This window comes from Gymnoscopelus microlampas (assembly GCF_963454915.1).
Source record: "Gymnoscopelus microlampas genome assembly, chromosome: 1".
Taxonomy (NCBI): Eukaryota; Metazoa; Chordata; class Actinopteri; order Myctophiformes; family Myctophidae; genus Gymnoscopelus; species Gymnoscopelus microlampas.
The window spans coordinates 65,285,247-65,306,627 of NC_139962.1; the positions used below are offsets into that span (position 1 = coordinate 65,285,247).

At 38.7% G+C, this 21,381-nt stretch overlaps 1 protein-coding gene across 1 annotated transcript; it reads left to right on the forward strand.

Annotated features, from left to right (window-relative positions):
* Window positions 1-1,373: 1,373 nt before the first annotated feature.
* Window positions 1,374-20,671, forward strand: LOC311044506 (lactase-like protein; the record flags this gene model as incomplete). The annotated part of the gene is made up of 15 exons (XM_084056145.1): window positions 1,374-1,506; window positions 2,119-2,279; window positions 4,791-4,878; window positions 5,873-5,982; window positions 6,947-7,075; window positions 7,235-7,330; window positions 7,996-8,050; window positions 10,358-10,519; window positions 11,016-11,092; window positions 11,367-11,564; window positions 13,238-13,364; window positions 14,090-14,289; window positions 15,046-15,109; window positions 18,082-18,129; window positions 20,556-20,671. 15 exons carry the CDS (start codon window positions 1,374-1,376, stop codon window positions 20,669-20,671), a joined length of 1,764 nt encoding a protein of 587 aa, XP_083912271.1.
* Between the last annotated feature and the right edge of the window lie 710 nt (window positions 20,672-21,381).

Below are 21,381 nucleotides of genomic sequence, written 5' to 3' on the forward strand. Positions count from 1 at the left end.
TGGGATTTCTTCACATTCCAGCATACAGTATATCAGAATATTGTATAATACATGGTAAGACACATGTGTTATGTGCAGACTTTTAAATGATAGTGGATTTTAGATTTGTTTTAGGTTATTAGATTTTTAGATAGGCAATTGTATTTTTAGATTGTAATCAGCAAAATAATTGTGTTTTTAATGGCACCTGTCTTGTTAAACATCTGTGATCATGCTGAAAGCTGAATACACATAAACATAAACATTTTGACTACACTGTCAAATAATGAAGGTATACTGCCTCAAAGCCTTAAACAAACGCCACAAGGCCAAGCTGGAAATGAATCAGGCTCACTAACATTATCTCTGCTTACAGTGTCAAAATCCCTCCTTTTTCTAAAAGATCTGTTTGCACCAGCACATTACGTTCACACTCCACTGACTTCAAATGGCTGGGTATGTGGGGGCCCGCTCCGTTTCCTCTGTACATGGACCACTGAATAGCACAACATCTACTGGATGCTTCCCCACGTTTTTTTTCCTTCTCTCTCTCTCTCTCCTCTAGCATCGGTATTGAACGCCACTAGTGACATTTGTGAGAATTGACCAGGTGCAGAAGCTTGGGGACGTTTCCTGCATTTTGGAGTTGTTTCCAGTGGGGACAAATGCGGGACGTGTGACGGGGTAGGTGGCTCAGAGCGAGACAGAGACAGGCCCAAAGGGACAGACACCGGGGGTAGACAGAGGGAGAGGATTTGTCAAGTGGAACTGTGGGAGGATCTTTACATTTTGATCACTGTTTGAGGGACAGATAAACTTGCTTATATTTTACATCTTAAGCATAGTGTACACAGCAGCTTGAAATGTCGCTCATTCTGACCGTGCTGGATAAGCTGGCTTATTTCCTTTCTCTCATCGCGTTTTGTGTCAGCGTGTCGTATAGCTGGGTGAAATGAAAGTGGATTCCTCTAAACCTGCTAGGCTTCAGTATGATGCAGAGTGTGTTTGCAACTGATATTTGACACATGAATGACAAGATATTTGAGATGTAGCATTTGTATTAGAATGGTTTTGCTCAACACCTGTGGAGAGTTAACACGTTTGTGGTGTAAGTTGCTGAATCTTCAACAATCTTCCTTACTCTGTATTTTATGTCTGTGACTCTCACCTGTAACTTGAAAAAAAAATGCATCTGATGGTGTGTGTGTGTGTGTGTGTGTGTGTGTGTGTGTGTGTGTGTGTGTGTGTGTGTGTGTGTGTGTGTGTGTGTGTGTGTGTGTGTGTGTGTGTGTGTGTGTGTGTGTGTGTGTGTGTGTGTGTGTGTGTGTGTGTGTGTGTGTGTGTGTGTGTGTGTGTGCGTGCGTGTGTAGGTGTAAGTCCAGACGGCAATCAGCATGTTCCGGTGCATTGCGAGGCCAGTCCAGGTCCATGTGCTTGTGTTGGTGCTGTGTGTGTCAGCCAGTGATGATGACTTCCACTGGACCAAGAACGAGCGCGGCTCGTTCCACTACGGCACCTTTCCGACCGGTACTGTGGGACTCGGGACACGATATACAGACACATCTAAATTCCTAAGATGAGGGTAAAATCCAATTGGTGTAAAGTAATTAAGAACATTTTACTCAAGTACTGTACTTTAAATAAGTACAATTTTGAGGTATTTTTGTGCTTTTGGAGTATTTCCAATTATCTATTGTTTTACTTCTACGCCACTACATCTCAGAGGCAAATATTTTACTTTTTACTCCACTACAATTATTTGAAAACTAGTTACTAGTTACTCTGCCGATATAAATTATTATATTATAAAACATACATTAACCACATTTTCAAACATTTTACTTTCATTTTTCGTACTTTAAGTATATTTTGATGCCAATACTTTTGTACTTTTACTCAAGTAACATTTTGAACACAGGCCGTCAAAATGTGTCTTTTTTTTCATTCAGATTTGAGTTAAAATAGCAGATTTACCAGCTCACAACATGCCATATTATGAGCTGGTAGATCTGCTATTTTTGCTATTTGTCGTACTACTTAGTATATGGGATTAAGTGGTTAAGAAAATGCTAACTGTGATTAACTACGGACATCTTTGGCCAAGGTGATATCTCATAATGACTTGCTCTTCAATGCCAGGCTTCTCCTGGGGTGCTGGGAGCTCTGCATATCAAACAGAAGGAGCTTGGAACATCGATGGCAAAGGAATGAGCATCTGGGATGCCTTCGCCCACACCAAGGGCAAAATCTACCTGAACGACACAGGTGACACTTCCTGCGACGGATACTACAAATTTAAGGTGACGTACAATCTTATATTCAAATCGCCTAGACTAGAGCCAGTGGTGGAAAAAAATGCTCACGTTTCTTACTTAAAAGTATCAATACCGCAATGTAGATATACTCTGTTACAAGTAAAAGACCTCAATTAAAAATTAACTTGTGTAAAAGTACAAAAGTATTGGCATCAAAATGTACTTAAAGTACCAAAAGTAAAAGAACTCATTATGCAGAAATCTTCCATTTCATGTTTTCAAAATGTATAAAATATTTTGAAAATAGCCGATCTACAAGCTCAACGAGTCGCATCGCGACACGTTGTGAGCTTGTAGACCTTGGACAGTACAAAACGTAACATCCGGACTTGCGAGGCACACCGTCGCTCCGGTCCGCCGGACCTCAGGAGGCATCCCTTCTAGATGCCCGGACGCCCCCTTCCTATACAAACTCATTCATCGGAAACACCCGTCCTTGGTTCTGGTGACTGATATTGTCCTTCTAATAGTGAGGTTTTTTTTTTTTTTTTTTTGGGAAATGAAAACTTTTAATAAATAAAAAAAGTTAGCGAAAAAATACGGCCCCTCACGTATTAGGCAGGATGAGTCACCAGAAACAAGGACCGGTGTTTTTGATGAATCTAACATGTTAAAAATGGAGTTTGAAGTTATAATGTGTTTGTATAGGAAGGGGGCGTGTCTGATAAAATGAATATCAAATATCTAAATACTGAATCAAACTTAAAAACCGTCTGGGGGGCTCACAAAAGCCTGTAAATTCTCAAGTAAATTTGGAATTCCAGATTTTTACCTGTAACAGAATACTTCTGCATTGCAGTATCGATACTTTTACTTAAGTAAAACATTTGAGTACTTTTCCCACCACTGTATAAGACTAGATTTGAAGACTGCATAACGGCCTGAAACTCTAGTATGCTACAAAATACATTATCGATATTAGTGGTGGAAGATGTACTCAGAGTTTGGACTTAAGTATAAGTAGCAATATGATGCCAAGCTAATAGACACTACAACCTTTCGCTTCCTGGAAGGTCAGCAAATAGAAGCCATTATTCTTGCATTCATTTAAATACATAAATAAAGTTGAAATGTTGTTTGAAATGACCAAACTTTCTACCAATGATGTCACTGGTAGGCAGGTTTCTGAACTGTCCTACTCTTGAACACAGACTGAGAAGACAGACATTATGCCATATTATAATGAGCATTAGTTAGGACCAATTATATGAAGATAAGGTTGAAAATGGGGGAAGTGGTCCTTTAAGTACAGCACTTGGTTACTGTACATGACTGAAAGATACATTTGATATATTTCCAAAAATATTATGGTAATCTCTCTATGAATTGAATACACATGGACCACAATGGAAATAAGCCCTCATGACTTTTTGTGTTATCCTTTTTAGCACCATTGTAAAATCATACCACTGTACTATTTGCAAACTGTTAATAAAGTATTCAATCAATCAAAAAAAGCCTACTTCCTTCACAAAGAAAACATGCAGCAATTATCATATCAGGGCTACAACGATCAATTATTTTCTTAGAGATTATTCTATCGATTACTTTTCCAATTAAATCAAAGAGAAGCGTGTTTTGTGAAATATTGAAAACATGGATAAATCACTGAATCGAGAAACAACTCAAGCGTTATTTTCATCAGACCACAGCACACTTTTTCACGTTGTGTCAGTCCATCTTAGATGAGTTTAGGAACACTGTCTTTTCTCCAATTAAATATAGGTCAATTAAAGGTCAAATAAAGGATTAGAAAATAGGGGGGGCATGGTGGCCCAGTCGGTAGCGCTGTCGCCTCACAGCTAGAAGGTCCTGGGTTTGATTCCCGCCAGCTGTGGTCTTGTCCTCCGCGTCATCAGTGCCCATACCCTAGGTGGGGTTGGCGAAAGGGCCTACTCTGTGTGGAGTTTGCATGTTCTCCCCGTATCTCTCAGGGTAGTTAATACCCTCACAAAAACATGTAGTAATCCTGGTCGCTATACCGCCTCCCCCATGACAGCCGGGGTGCCTGATGGAGGGGAAGGGAACTGGTTGGAATAACGTGTTCTTTCCACGCGTTACGTCCAACTGGTGAAACTCCCCCCTGTCAGGTGACAAGAAGGTCAGTTGGCTCTCGTGCATTGAAGGAGGCATGAGCTTGGCCCTGGCCTCCCTAGGCTGGTGAGGGGAGTGTAGCGCCCAGGATCACTTAGAAAACTGGCACCAGGTGAAAAATAAGGGTTACAAAATCACGGGATATATATAAAAAAAAAAAAAGGATTAGAAAATGATCATATTTTGTTTTATTTACATTTTCAACAACGTCCCAACTTTTTGGTAATTGGGGTTGAAACGTTGTGCCCATAATGACCTGCTCAAAATAGGGTTGGATTATTCGTTGATTATTTTATTCAATTATAAAAATAATTAAATAATAAATGTTATCTACTAGTTCGATTAATTGTCGCACCCATAGTGCATATGAACAGCAATATGTTTCCTTGCCTCTACTTTTAGGATGACGTCAACTTGATGAAGGACATGAAGCTGAATCACTATCGTTTCTCCATCTCCTGGCCAAGGATTCTACCCAATGGACTGAAAAGTAAGCAGACTCTCTCATTTTACTGTGGTTCGCCCCGGCGGGCGTGGCTTGAAGTTAGGGTTAGGCATTATTCCTGTGAGGTTGAGGTTAGGATTCAGGTTAGGTTTAGGCATAGGTTTGGTGAGGTTCAGGTTAGGGTTAAGGTTAGGCTTAGGCATAGTTTTTGTGAGGTTAAGGATTAGGGATGGGCGAAACACCATAGAAAGAGGGAGTCCCTCGAAAGTGACTCGTGAAAAGTTAAGCACATTTACTTGAGTACTGTACATTTTTAGATTTTTTTGAGTATTTTTTTTTCTTTGCAAGCACATGACTTTCACTCCGCTACATTTCAAACAGAAATATTGTACTTTTGAATCCGAGTAGATCTCTAGGAAGGGACTCTTGAGACCCAGACTTACAAAAAATAGCCTATATTATCAATGAACCACTTAAGCCCTATTTCAAATGAGGCCGATCTACAAGCATTTGCATTTGCACTTTTGAATACTTGAGTAATTACTTGAAGTACACTTAAGTACACTTTCGAGGTATTTTTTTACTTTACTGGAGTATTTTTTATTTCCAATACTTTTACTTCTACTACATTACATCTCAGAGGCAAATATTGTACTTTTACTATACTAGAATAGCAAACTTTGGTTACTAGTTACTTGATAGATTTTGATTATTATTATTACAAAACATACATTAACCCCTTCAGCTCTATATACTTTGGCTATTTGAGAATAGAGGATCTACAAGCTCAAAAGCTTGTGAGCTTATACCGGTAGATCTGGTATTTTCAAAGGATTTTCTAGCCTGGAAAAGTATATTTTGATGCCAATACGTAAATACTTTTACTCAAGTAAATGTTGAATACTAGACTTTTTCTTGTAACAGATTTCTACATGATGGTATTGATACTTTTATACTTAAGTCAAATCCACCACTGTCCACCACTGTTTGTGCTGTGGTGTGATGAAGGAATGAAGCTTCATGTTGTGAATGTTTTCAGGTGAACACATCAATGAGAAAGGAATGAAATACTATGATGACCTCATTAACATGCTGCTGGACAATAAGATCACACCCATAGTTACTCTGTACCACTGGGACCTACCTCAGGTGAGATGCTGCTTATTGTGACATAATAATCATACACTCAATTATTATATTTCTGTCTAGGCGTTATATTCCCATACATGAGCAACTGGCGGCCCGGGGGCCACATGCGGCCCCCACCTTCACTTAAAGCGGCCCGCAGGTTAGTATCGGAATACTGATATATTATTGATTTCAGCTGTTACAATTCCAAACATGCAAACAAGACCCGCTTTAATGACTTGTCTATATTAGTAGCTTATGACTAGTATTAAAATTATATTGTCTTTTTATGTCCAATGTATTTATTTCAGTTAACATAAGTAGAACTAAATGCATTTGTAATTAAATAAAAATGTTACTCTTCAGGATTCCAATAAAAAAAAGAAAAAAAAAGATCTGGATTCCAATTCAGAAATAGCAAAAATAGCAGATCTACAAGCTCAAAACGCGTCGCACTGCGGCACGTTTTGAGCTTGTAGATCAGCTATTGTTGGCCATATATACAGTAGTGGCCCATCATCAAAGTTGCCCACCACTGTTCTATCCATTACTTTTTCGAATAACTGAAAAATCAAGAAGCGTGTCTTCATTTTTGTTGTTGTTGGTTTTATATTGATGAGAAATAAAATCTGATTAGTCTGTTTAACCACTTAAACCCCTTTGTGTACTTCATCTTACATTGTCCAGCAAAAATAGCAGATGTACAAGCTCAAGCTTTTTAGATGTGCAATTTCGTATCTTTTTTTGCCTCCTTTTCTTTTTTTGTCCCATGGCAATTTCTTTCCGCCAATTCAAGTACTTGATTTAAAATCTTCATATTGGTCCTCATTAATGCTCATTATAACATGGCACTATTTCTGTCTAATCACCAGTGGTGTAAAGTAACTAAGTACATTTACTCAAGTACTGTACTTACAATTTTGACTTTTACTTAAGTAAAACATGTGAGTACTTTTTCCACCACTGGTGATCGCTCCCCCTGCAGGTGTTGGAGGATAGATACGGTGGCTGGCAGAACATCAGCATGGTCGACTATTTTAACGACTTTGCCAACTTGTGCTTTGAGAGATTCGGAAACCGAGTGAAGTACTGGATCACTTTCAACAATCCATGGGTATGTCACCAAACTGTCAACATCACCAATCATCAAAGTCACTTTGAGACATTGACATCGCTGTCCACCACAAACCATATCTCTCCATATTTCATTTGAGTGTTTTTGTTTGTTTGTTTGTTTCTTCGTAAAAGAATGCCCTATTTTATACTTCTATAGTCCGTAGCTGTAGAAGGTTATGAAACAGGAGAACACGCACCTGGACTGAAGCTGCGAGGAACAGGGGCTTACAAAGCTGCCCACCACATCATCAAGGTGTGAAGTCCAATTTGGGGAAAATAGCAGCTCTATAAGCTTGCGTTGTGAGCTTATGATCTGCTATTTTTGGTCTGTGACGCTGTCGTACTATGAAGCAGTGGTGTAAAGTAACTAGGTTAAGTACAGTACTAAGTACTGTACTTAAGTAAAATGTTTAGGTATTTGTACTTTACCTGAGTATTTCCAACTTCCAATACTTAATTATTTGAAAACTTTAGTTACTAGTTACTTTGTAGATTTTGATTATTATTACAAAAGATTATTAGACAAAAGATTAATCACTTCAGCCCTATATACATTTCGGCCATTTGAAAATAGACGATCTACAAGCTCACAATGCGCCACGATGCAACGCATTGTGAGCTTGTAGATCTGCTATTTTCAAAAGATTTTTAAACATTTGAAATGGGACATTCTGCATAATGAGTACTTTCTACTTTTGGTACTTAAAGTATATTTTGATACCAATACTTTTGTAATTTTACATTTTTAATTCTGGACTTTTACTTGTAACAGAGTATTTCTATATTGCAGTATCAAAACATTTGAGTACGTTTTCCACCACTGCTACGGAGCATAAATTAGGCATAAGAATGAAGTCAATATTTGTTTGTTTTCACAACCATATTATCATTGTTTTATTTTTCTCTTCCTTGCAACAGGCACATGCTAAGGTTTGGCACACGTATGACACCCAGTGGAGAAGTAAACAAAGAGGTGAGAGAAACAACACATGACAAAAGAATAAAAGTCTGCACAGCAGCATTGCTCCGACAAGTTTTTACTTGAACCCATTACAACAGGAAAAGCATCTGTGTCATTGTTGACCACTTTAACCATTATTTTATACTTTGGCTATTCAAAAGTAGCCGATATACAAGCTCACAAGCGTGTAGATCTGATATATATATATATATATATATATATATATATATATATATATATATATATATATATATATATATATAATATATATAATATATATATATATATATATGCTTTTGGAGGGTCCCTCGATCAAAAATAAGTTGTATTCTTATATGTACCTGTACACAAGATGTAACAATAAAGCACAACCTTGAACCACCTGTACCACTTGTAGGAGCAATGCTGTCTTTTATTATTGTCTCCGCCAGGCCGAAAGGCATGGCGAGAGAGTATGTTTTGCCCCCTGTCCGTCCGTCCGTCCGTCCGTCCGTCCGTCCGTCCGTCCGTCCGTCTGTCCGTCCGTCCGTCCGTCCGTGTGTGTGTGTGTCCGTCCTTCTGTCTGCGACCAGCTAGTCTCCGCCACCGTTGGCCCTGTCGCTGTGAAACTGCGCACATACACTCCTTGGATGCCACAGCAGAACCTCTGCCCCACATTTTTCAGATCAGCCTGTCATAGCGCCACCATGAGGCCGACTTTTGCAAAACACGACTTTTGCATTTTTTGATATTACTCCTACAGATTTTGTCCAAAAAACACGCAGATCGGTACACAGTATCTCTATAGCCATGTGATCAACACGGATCTGTCTGATTTTCCATATTCCATCCTGATTGGCTAAAATTGGCTTCCAAAGTATGCAGGATTGGTTAATTTGGAACAAAATGCCTCAAATCCTGCACGCAGCATGCGATTTCCGTGAAAGTTTCCACAGAGATTCCCACTTGGCCCAGGAAGAAATGCCACTTGAAAACGTTCACATCAGCCTCATGGTGGCGCTATAACAGGCCAATTCACGCATAACTGCACCGATCAAAACTTTGCACGCACACTCCCTAGAGGCCAAGGAAAAACCTTTGCCATGCATTTTCACATAATAAGCCTTTTAGAGCGCCACCAGGAGGCTGAGTTTTGTAAAACACATTTTTTGCTCTTGCTCCTTCAGATTCTGTCTAAAGATCACGCAAATCGGTACACAGTATCTCTATAGTCATGTGATCAAGATGGATGTGTTCGATATTTCATATTCCATCCTACTTGGCTAACATTGGCTTCCAAAGTTTGCAGGATGGGTCCCTTTTGAACAAAATTCCTCATCCCGTGTGCGATTTCCGTGAAATTTTGCAAGCACATTCCCACTAGGCCGAGGAAGAAATGCTACCCTTTTCACATTGGCCTGTTATAGCGCCACCAGCAGGTCTAATTTAGCAAACCACATTTTTGGAACAAAATGCCTCAAATCATGAATGCAGTGTCCGATTGTCGTGCAAGGCCTAAGAAGAAATAGCACCCTTTTCACATTGGCCTATTATAGCGCCACCAGGAGGCCACAATAATCTACCTGACCTGGCGGAGACTTGTGCTCCGAGGAGCACTTTTTCTAGTTTTTAACTGTTACTCTGTGTCCAGCACCAGCAACAAACTGTATGTGCGCAACCCATATCAGAACTAGAAACACACATTTGATTGATCGATTGATTGAATACTTTAGTAATCAGAAATGTAAACAGCACGAACAGTCAGACATTTAAGATAAAAGGATAACAAAAAAGTCCTAGACAATGATTACAACGTTTTTGAATATTGCATGCTCGCTTAATATCGTGCAGCCTTAGTGGGCACCTAAACATTGCGGGCACCTCAATGTTAAATCATAGTAAATTATTTGGGAAATGGTCTTAAGTAATTTAAAATATACATGATTTGAGCATTCTTGAATATTTGACTTTTTTTTTGGACATATTTCTACAATTGGTACACATTGCTACAAAACATTGAACAGTAAATGTAGGTCTGATAATGATGTACCGTGCGTGTTCAAATCATGTATAATTTACATTATTTCACACCATTTCCCAAATTCTTATTTTCTTTAACATTTTGGAGGGAAAAACAATGCTAATTTAACATTGAGTTGCCCACAATGTTGATGTGCCCACTCTTTGTGCATGCTTTTACAGAACCATTTCAGAACCCCTAATTCACGCTCTGTGTGTGTGTGTGTGTGTGTGTGTGTGTGTGTGTGTGTGTGTGTGTGTGTGTGTGTGTGTGTGTGTGTGTGTGTGTGTGCGTGCGTGCGTGCGTGCGTGCATGTGTAGGGTTTGTGGGGATCTCAGTGTCAGCCGACTGGGGGGAGCCGGTAGACATCAGCAACCAGAGAGACATAGAAGCAGCAGAGAGATACGTACAGTTCTACATGGGATGGTTTGCTACGCCCATCTTCAACGGAGACTATCCTCAAGTTATGAAAGATTACGTCGGTAAGTGACATGATCCGCAGTCAAAATAAAACTTAACCTCGCTGTCGGGGTTAAGGGCTTAAAAAGCTTAAGTATGGAGATAAACACAATAAACGGTTTATGCCCGTTTGTATCGTATTGGATCGTTTTGCAATGCAAATAATCGTATCGAAACGTTTTGCAATGCAAATAATCAATTTTATCGATACTAAGTTGTATTGCATTGTATTTAGCAATTTTAAGAAGAAAAAAGAGAAAGAGGGGTATAATTACTTTTCCATTTCATATCGCTATATTTGGCTTATCGATAAATGTGTTTGTGTCATGTCAAGGTGCGGGTTTGTCCATATGTGTTCAAATACAGTGTCCATGTATTTGCCAGAGAATCACTGTGTTTACTTATTTATATAATAATTAAAAACACCTGCACTATCCACACATTTCACACTATATGACATTATATGTTATACATTATACCTTATATGTGTAATAATATGTCTACAATTTCTACCAATAGGTAGGAAGAGTGCCCAGCAGGGCTTGGGAGCTTCACGGCTGCCTGTCTTCTCACCTCAGGAGAAGAGCTACATCAAGGTACAGTGACCAGACCGGTCCGTAAAACAATAAAATATGCAGAATTTCAACATTCATTCATACCAAATTGTGTGTGCTATGTACTAAAATATATTGGCCCCCACCCTGATTGGACGAACTTGGCAACCTACCTGGAAATGTATGTTCTGTTTATTAAAGAGCTGGAGAGTCAGGGAGACCCCTGTTATTGAACAGACTCACTCTCAGCTTTAACTTTTTAACACACTTTCTGTTTTAACCAAAACAAGAAAATATCCTTTACACCACCTTTAAGGGTACCTGTGACTTCCTGGGGATCGGTCACTTCACCACGCGGTACATCACCCAGAAGAACTACCCATCAGGCCGAGGGAACAGCTACTTCACTGACAGGGACCTGGTGGAACTAGTGGACCCGCGCTGGCCCGACCCTGGCTCTGAATGGCTCTACTCTGTGCCATGGGGATTCCGTCGCTTGCTAAACTTCATCAAGGTACACACACACACACACACACACACACACACACACACACACACACACACACACACACACACACACACACACACACACACACACACACACACACACACACACACACACACACACTGCTTTGAATTGAAAAACATCGAGTGGTGGAAAAAGTACTCAAATGTTTTACTTAAGTAAAAGTATCAATACTGCAATATAGAAATACTCTGTTACAAGTAAAAGTCCGGAATTCAAAATATACTTGAGTAAAAGTACAGAAGTATTGGCATCAAAATGTACTTAAAGTACCAAAAGTTAAAGTACTCATTATGCAGAATGTTCCGTTATTCTAGAGTTCTATCTAACTCCAAAATCTCCCCACGGACCGGGGACGTATACATGCAGATATATTTGGCGTAAATCACTCAACATCATAACTAAACATCAAAACATCAAAGCACGCTACACCGCTCCTGTCTTTTGTAGATGTATTAATAACACACACACATTCACACATAAACACACATGGTTACTACACTAAACTACAACTTTGAACAGAACAGTCTGCCCTCAGCCAGCTCACGAGTAACTACAATCGTTAGCCCTCGCTTAAAATGGATACTAAAGGTAATGAATTGAAATGATGATGAGATGCAGTTAGCAGTAGCAGTAGCTGTAGGTTTTTAAATTGTGGAAACATAGAAACACGGGACCATGCAAACATGTAACCAACTTATACAAACTATACTAAACAATAAACAATATATACTAAACATCCATCTATATGTACACAACATATATGATTGGTAATAAAAGAGCTTATCACACAAAAATAACTATTTTCAATGCACATTTGCTTGCCAGGTCACATCTGCATGCAAACGCTCTCTCATGCTACGATGGAATGAATCCCGCTGATCAAAACAACTCTATGCGCATGATCATGAGTGAAAATGAAAAACAACCCTACTGTATGTGCATGTGCACGATCACAAGGAAAGTGAAACTCTTACTCAACAGTCAACACACATGCGTTTCAATTAAATATAGACGCTTGCCGTATCACAAACTTAACGGAATAATTCCCATAAAATCGAACCCCCGGAGTTTACCCGGTAAACAAACTATTTAGCCTACTGTATAAATACACAAACAAGTGGACATTTTCATGACGTCACCAAACACGGAGAACAACAAGACCCCTTTCTCTCCGCTAGAGGTCGCCCGCTACCAGCTTAAAACGTGGCTGGCGGTGAGGAATCAATAGTACAATAAAAATATAATAAGGTCGGTTAGACCCTAGAAAACTCCACACAGAATGTCCCATTTCAAGTTTTCAAATGTTTTAGAATCTTTTGAAAATAGCAGATCTACAACATCATTGTGAGCTTGTAGATCAGCTATTTTTAAATGGCTGAAATGTATATAGGGCTGAAGTGGTTAATGTATGTTCTGTAATAACAATCAAAATCTACAAAGTAACTAGTAACTAAAGTTTTCAAATAATTGTAGTGGAGTAAAAGTACATTTGCCTCTGAGATGTAATTGGAAATTGGAAGTACTCAAGTAAAGTACAAATACCTAAAAAATGTACTTAAGTACAGTACTTGAGTACATGTACTTAGTTACTTTCCACCACTGAAAACATCCATGGTAAAAGTATGTTATGTATGTTATATATCATGTATCCTTGACAGACTCAGTATGGAAATCCCATGATCTATGTGACAGAGAACGGCGTGTCAGAGAAGATGACGTGCACAGACCTCTGTGACGACTGGAGGATGCTCTATTTCAGAGACTACATCAATGAAATGCTCAAGGGTGAGAAAATAATAGATGACTACATTACAGTACATCACCACTACGGCTAGCATGCACTGCACGATATTAGGAAAACATGCCGTATGCGATAACATTGTTGAAAATTGTGATTACTATTTGACTCGCGATGAGTAAACAAAATCAATACGTGTACAGTCTACAGTTTGAATGTATGCTTGCCTTAGGTTTGCTCTTAACATAGTCTGTTAACACAGACAATGAATAACCTACGGTATGCACACAATAAAATATAGAAGAAGAAAGGTATTGATTATATTTCCATTCCAACAACGTGGTTTTAGTGAAAACATTGCACCTGGCTACAGCTGCTATTGACTATGAATATACCACCAACTTAGCAATACAGTTTCTCACTGCTCCCCTTAAAACATTTTCTTCTAATCCAAACCAAAAAACTATTCATGCCTGGATTCTTGAAAGGAATAATTATAAGAATTACATCATCTCTTTTGCATTATGTAAAAGTATGTGTATTTCGTGATTATTTGTATTGCTCATGTTGATATTGCAATGAGGGGGGGGGACCTTGCATGTCCAAAACTTCTTTTACTTTTCAAGAAATAGAAAAAACGCGTTGTGAGCTTGTAGATTACATATTTCCCCTACCATTTTGCTACTTTTTGCACTTTACTCCATATGTGTGTAATGTAGTTGTTCTGTATTACTAGGGGGAAAATTACTAATGTCCTATATGCACATTTTAGCGATAAAGGATGGAGTGAACGTGAAGGGCTACACGGCCTGGTCCCTCCTGGACAAGTTTGAGTGGGATGAAGGATACTCGGAGAGGTTCGGTCTGTACTACGTGGACTTCAGGAACAAAAACAAACCACGTTACCCAAAAGCCTCGGTTCAGTACTACAAACGTATCATCAGCTCCAATGGATTTCCCAACCAGAGAGAGGTAGAGTCTTATTATATATATATATATATATATATATATATATATATATATACACACACACACACACACACACACACACACACACACACACACACATACACACACACACACACACACACACACACACACACACACACACACACACACACACACACACACACACACACACACACACACACACACACACACACACACAGTGGTGGACTAAGTACTCAGATATGTTACTTAAGTAAAAGTATCAATACTGCAATTTAGAAATACTCCGTTACATGTAAAAGTCTGGAATTCAAGATTTACTTGAGTAAAAGTACAAAAGTATTAGTAACAAAATGTACTTAAAGTACCAAAAGTAAAAGCACTAAAATGTTTGAAAATAGCAGATCTACAAGTTCACAACGCGCCACGATGCGACATGTTGTGAGCTTGTAGATCAGCTATTTTCAAATACCCTATGTATAAAATAGGGCTAAAGTGGTTAATGTATGTTTTATAATATAATAATTGATAATTGCAAAGTAACTAGTAACTAAAGATGTCAAATAATTGTAGTGGAGTAAAAGTACAATATTTGCCTCTGAGATGTAGTGGAGTAGAATACTCCATTAAGTACAAATACCTCATAATTGTACTTAAGTACAGTACTTGAGTACATGAGTTACTTTACACCACTGAAATCCAATTTATAAATGAAGATGTTTGCATATAGAGCATCATGTTAGCATGCCATAGCTTTGAGAGTGTATGTGCTGTTCACAGGTGGAGAGTTGGAAGAGGAAAGCAGGGGAGCTGTGTTCCTCCAGCAACCAGCTGCTAGCTGCAGGTCAGTGCACACACTGCTACAACAATGGTTCTTTGACATGGTTACTACGTATGCTACAGGTATACGACCAATGAGTTAGGACTCAAGTGGCCAAAAGTGAGGTGCGTTACAGGGCTTTCTCAGTTGCAGCCCGCTCCCTTTGGAACTCACTCCCACCTCACATCAAAGTCGCCTCTACCCTTGCCCTATTCAAAGCCTCCCTCAAAACCAGTGATGGAAAAAGTACTCAAATGTTTTACTTAAGTAAAAGTGTCAATACTGCAATGTAGAAGTAATCTGTTACAAGTAAAAGTCTGGAATAAAAAAATTACTTGAGTAAAAGTACAAAAGTATTGGTATCAAAATGTACTTAAAGTACCAAAAGTAACTAAAATGTTTGAAAATAGCAATAGATCTACAAGATCTGATCGGCTTTTTTCAAATAGCCTAGGTATAAAATAGGACTAAAGTGGTTAATGTATGTGTTATAATGTAATAATTTATATCTTCGAAGTAACTAGTAACTAAAGTTTTCAAATAATTGTATGGAGTAAAAGTACAACATTTGCCTCCGAGATGTAGTGGAGTAAAAGTAAAAGTATAGACAATTGGAAATACTCTAGTAAAAGTATCTCAAAAGTTTTTTGTTTTTTGTTAAAAAGGTTAAAGTACTATATTCTGATAGTAATCATTGCTACAGAGCGTTTGTTCGGTCACAGGAGTCTCTCCAGCTCTTTAGTAAACAGAATATAGTACATTTTCAGGTAGGTGACAACGTTTAAGCCAATCAGGAGAGAGCACTGAAAACACATTTTCTGCTTAATAAAGAGCTGGAGAGACATGGAAGACTCCTTTTACTGAACAAACACTCTATAGCAATGAGTACTATCAGAATATAAATATAGAGCTATTTAACACTTATATTAACCAAAGTAAATCACTTACCCTACCTTTAAAGGAGAAATCCAGACATGTTAAGTGTTATGTTTGATGTGTCGCTAATCACTCACCAACATTGAAAGGGACGTTGAGTTATTTCAGAGATTCCCCTTCGTCCAGTCTGGCGAGCCCCTCCGTTGGCATAATGGGAGGCGCGTGGAAGGCTGAAATTCGCCTAATATAACCGATGCAAAGTTATTTTTTTCACTACTCCTGCTCATTGTTGAGTGTCATGATACTCAAACATGCACTGAATGTCGCAAACGAGCCACCATTCGTGCAGAACGAGAGGACGCAGGTTGCTTGTTTCTTCCATAGAACCTGGCGTCTATGGAAGAACCCCCAAATGTATGTATTTGGCCCCGGACCCCCATCTGAAAATGCTTTGTGCCAGGGACCCCCAGAAGAGAAGATTTATGTTAAAAGGATCCAAAATGATTTATTTATTTTCGATATTTTTCAAAAATGTTCAACAATAACAGATGTACAAGCTCGCAGCGAGCACTTTGAGCCACGCTGCGAGCTTGCATATCTGTTATTTGTGAATAGGCAACGTATAAATGGATAAAGTGGTTAAAATGATTGTGATGCTATATTATCTACTTTAGCTTTTGGAACCCCCTCAAGGACCCCTGGGGGTCCCCAGACCCCATGTTGAGAACCACTGCTTTAGAGGCTCTCTACTGGTTCTTCAGCTTAGTTTACACAGCTAATGGTTGCTAAAAGGATGCTATATCGAAAGTTCTATACAACCATTTGACAAAGGTGCTATAACAGTGGTTCTCAAACTTTTTCATGTCAAGGACATGATATGTATTTGGCCGTGGACCCCCATCTCAAAATATTGTGTTCCAGGGACCCCCAGAAGCAAAGATTTGAGTTCCAAATGTTTGCTTTAAAAAATAGATATTCAAAGATTTGCATACATTTTCAAGATTTAAAAAAAAATAGCAGATCTACAAGCTCTTAGCGCGGCACTTGAGCACTATGAGCTTGTATATCTGCTTTTTTTGAATAGCCAAATTATACAAGGTTAAAGTGGTTAAAATGATTGTGATGCTATATTAACACATTTAGCTGGGGACCCCCTGGAACCCCCCAAGGACCCCTGGGGGTCCCAGGACCCCACTTTGAGAACCAATGCGAGAACCTAACCCACTGTATATACTGTACATACTGTATTTAAATTGTATGTTTATATATTTTCTTTATTTCAATACAAATGTAATTCATAAGATTATTGTGCCAGTTGAAAACGGCAAAAATAGCAAGCTTACAGTATTGTATCGATTGCAACACGGGGAGGGGGAGGGGGTTCCAGACAGTTGGGGGGCCTTGCATGGAAACGTTTGGGAACCCTGCTTTATACAGTAGCACCAAAGGACAGGTGCTATAGCACCAAAAGGTGGTTCCCCTACAATTACAAGCCCAAGAACCACTTTTAACGGTGTAACCACTTTAACCATTATTTTATACTTTGGCTATTTTCGAAAAATAGTAAAAAATAGTAAAAATCTTTGAATATATATACATATTTAAAGCAAACGTTTTTTACTCAAATCTTTGCTTCTGGGATCCCTGGAACAACATATAACATATAACATGAAACAGTTTGAGAACCACTGATTATATGTACATTTTTTATTTTTTTAGGATTTAGACATTTGTAGATCCCCAGAAGCAAAGATTTGAGTTACAAATGTTAGCTTTGAAAATATATTCAAAGATTTGCACTCATTTTCATGATTTAAAAAAAATAGCAGATCTACAAGCTCATAGCTATGAGCTTCTATATCTGCTATTTTTGAATAGCCAAAGTATAAGATAATGGTTAAAATGACAGCTGTCTTAATGGGTTAATGCCATTAGCACAATCTTTTGTATTTATACTATGGATATCAAACCAAATGTTCTATAATATGTAAAATATGTGTTCTATCGTATGAGACAGCACTGTGAGAAAGGTAGGGGCCAAACAAAGGAAAATTCTGTCTTTCTTTAGTTTCTTCTCCTTCTAACATCTAACAGGATGTTTCTTTGTTTTGCCCCTCCAGCTAGAAGAAAGGCCCAGGGAGATAAGCAACATTCAGGGATGCAAAAGGGTTTTCCAGTGCATGATGAAGTTTAGGTACAACGTATTCATCTTGATTTTTTTTAAAGACAAATCAGTGGTTCTCCAACTTTTTAAAAATATTTAATTTCAAGTACCCCCCATAACACTCAGAGTTACGGACCTGTGAGGGTTCATTTTGAACTTTGAGGACCACTTAGACTCATCAATTGCACTGATCAATTTCAGCTGAAGATATGACTGTACGCATCTCTCATCTGTTTCCATTGGTGTCAAAAATGTACTACATTTACTTGACTTGACTTAAAACAGCAGTAGGTAACTTTACTGTTTACTGTTAACGTACTCTACCATACAGATTGTATAAGTTATATCGTATTAACATAGTCTAACCAGTAACCATACAGATTGTATACGTTATATTGTATTAACATACTCTACTATACAGATCGTATACGTTATATTGTATTAACATACTCTACCATACAGATTGAACAAGTTATATTGTATTAACATACTCTACCATACAGATTGAACAAGTTATATTGTATTAACATACTCTACCATACAGATTCTATAAATTATGTTGTATTAACATTCTCTACCATACAGATTGGACAAGTTATATTGTATTAACATACTCTACCATACAGATTGTATACGTTATATTGTATTAACATACTCTACCATACAGATTGTATAAGTTATATTGTACTAACATACTCTACCATACAGATTGTATAAGTTATATTGTATCAACATACTCTACCATACAGATTGTATAAGTTATATTGTATCAACATACTCTGCCATACAGATTGGACAAGTTATATTGTATCAACATACAATATAACTACCATACAGATTGGACAAGTTATCTTGTATTAACATACTCTGTCATAGAGATTGGACAAGTCATATTGTACTAACATACTCTACCATACAGATTGGACAAATAACATTTTATTCCCACACAAAATAATTGCATAATAGAGCTTTAAGCTAAATTTTGAATACAGTATATACATTGTGGTATTGATACTTTTAACCCTTTAAAACCGGGAAAGCATCTGTGTCTTTTTAGATTTTAGCGTTGGCTATTCAATAAATAGCAGATATAGATCATCCACTGTACATCTGCTATTTTTGAACATTTTGTGAAAAAACATGAAAGTGTGAGAACTACTGATTTAGAAGGCATAGAACAGGCCTCAGGTCTTAATGGGTTAATTAAGTAAAAACAATCTCAAGCATTCTACTATGAAGCAAAGCATGTTTAGCTTGTGTACTGATGATTCTGTTGGCTGTAGCTGTAGTTTTTATCCTTGGTAGCCTAAGGCACGTGCACAAGTTGGTTGTGAGGGGCCTTCAAATTAGCCTGGTAAACCCCTCCCTCCGGGAAATCTCATTTCCATTTGATTTCAGGAAGGGGTCTGGCCTGAGCGCCTGTCTGGGCGTTTCTGCGGAGTTCATAACATGAACTCTCCTATCAGCGTCCTCGGTCATTGTTCTTTGATTGACAGCGCATGTTGGCCAATCAGGTGGAACCCGAGTGAACCCGAATGGAGCCGAGTGCAGCTGAGCAAAAATGGAACGGCGGCCATTAAAACTTTGTCCGCTGGTTTGTCCGCTGTTTTAAAACTTCAAAATGCTCTCAAACTTCTTTTTTTATGGCACGGAATTTACTTTTAACATATTTTTCGGATAGCATTTAGTTGTTTAACTTCATATATGTGGTCAATTAATCATGACAGAGCCTATTTCAAAATAAAAATTCAGAGAACGGGCAGGGGCGGGCAGTGACACTCATGTATCCGATTAAAGTAACCTATTTTCGGCATGGCCCTTTCAAAAGTCCCCTTGCGCCACGTGGCTCTGTGGTGGTGGTGGAACGAACTGCTGATTGGCTGAAGGGGTGGTGGTGGAACAAACTGCTGATTGGCTGAAGGGGTTGTCAGTCAACGGTATTACTCCCACCCAGCTCCCGCACACAGCCAAAAAGCCAAACAGGCCCCCATGCCAGACTCACTATTGGAAACAAATGGAAATGAGATTTCCGGAGGAAGGGGTTTACCAGGCTACCTTCAAATGGCCGGCCTCTCCAAAAGGAGGGCCAAACAGTTAGCAAGGTACTGCTCAGTATCAGCTACTATAGGAAGCCGCTCAATTTGGAGGAGGCGCTGTTTCCTTTATCCATGATTGATGTCTGCTGTGTTTGACAAGTATATCAATTACATTGTATGTAACAATGTTCTGCCTTATAGACACTGTTCCACTGCACTGGCAGTGTTTATGTCCTTTGTACAAGGTATTCTTGTACTTCTGTTTATGTTTGCATAAATACATATCAAGTGTGTGTGTGTGTGTGTGTGTGTGTGTGTGTGTGTGTGTGTGTGTGTGTGTGTGTGTGTGTGTGTGTGTGTGTGTGTGTGTGTATGTGTGCGTGTGTGTTTTCAGATCCGTTGATAAGCCACATGGAGATGGTGTCAGAGATCGTGGTCCCCACCGTGTGCACGCTCTGCATTCTGCTCAGTGCCGTCTTTCTCATGTTCCTGCTGCGTGCGCGATTCTGAGACCCACCTCAACCCTTTATCCTCCCTGTTCTGGGGCTGACGTTGACGCATATCTGTTGGCAAAACATTGTCATTCCACACACGAACACGGACTCACATGCACACATACACACGCGCATACACACACACACACACACACACACACACACACACACACACACACACACACACACACACACACACACACACACACACACACACACACACACACACACACACACACACACACACACACACATGCACTTAAAACCTTGCAACGGAGAAAGTTATTCCGTGCAAAACTGTCAGAAAGGCTATATTGTTAGTTTCAATGTCCTTCTGTCTACATTGGGAGAAACTGCTAATCTCTTCTTCAGGCTGACGTTGTTGTTTGTACATGTCAGTGATCAATGCATGAATTCAAGCTTGTTTGATGTGAAAAGATCCAGGCTTTGTTTCCAGATAACTTGTAGAGAGATTTTAAACAGGCTATTTGTCTTTGCTTTTTGATAAGTAGTAAATATCTGATAATAAAATAGCACCCACAACTTTTATATGCCGAAGAATTACAGAGAGGAGTACAGTACCAGGGGGCAGTCACTGTAAGATCAAAATCAAAATCTATATTACTGTCTGTGGTTACTTCAATACAATAAAGATTTAAAAGGGTTATAAATGTGTGTGCATTTCTGCTGTTTCTATACTTTATTATGTATAAGGCAGAACGTTTA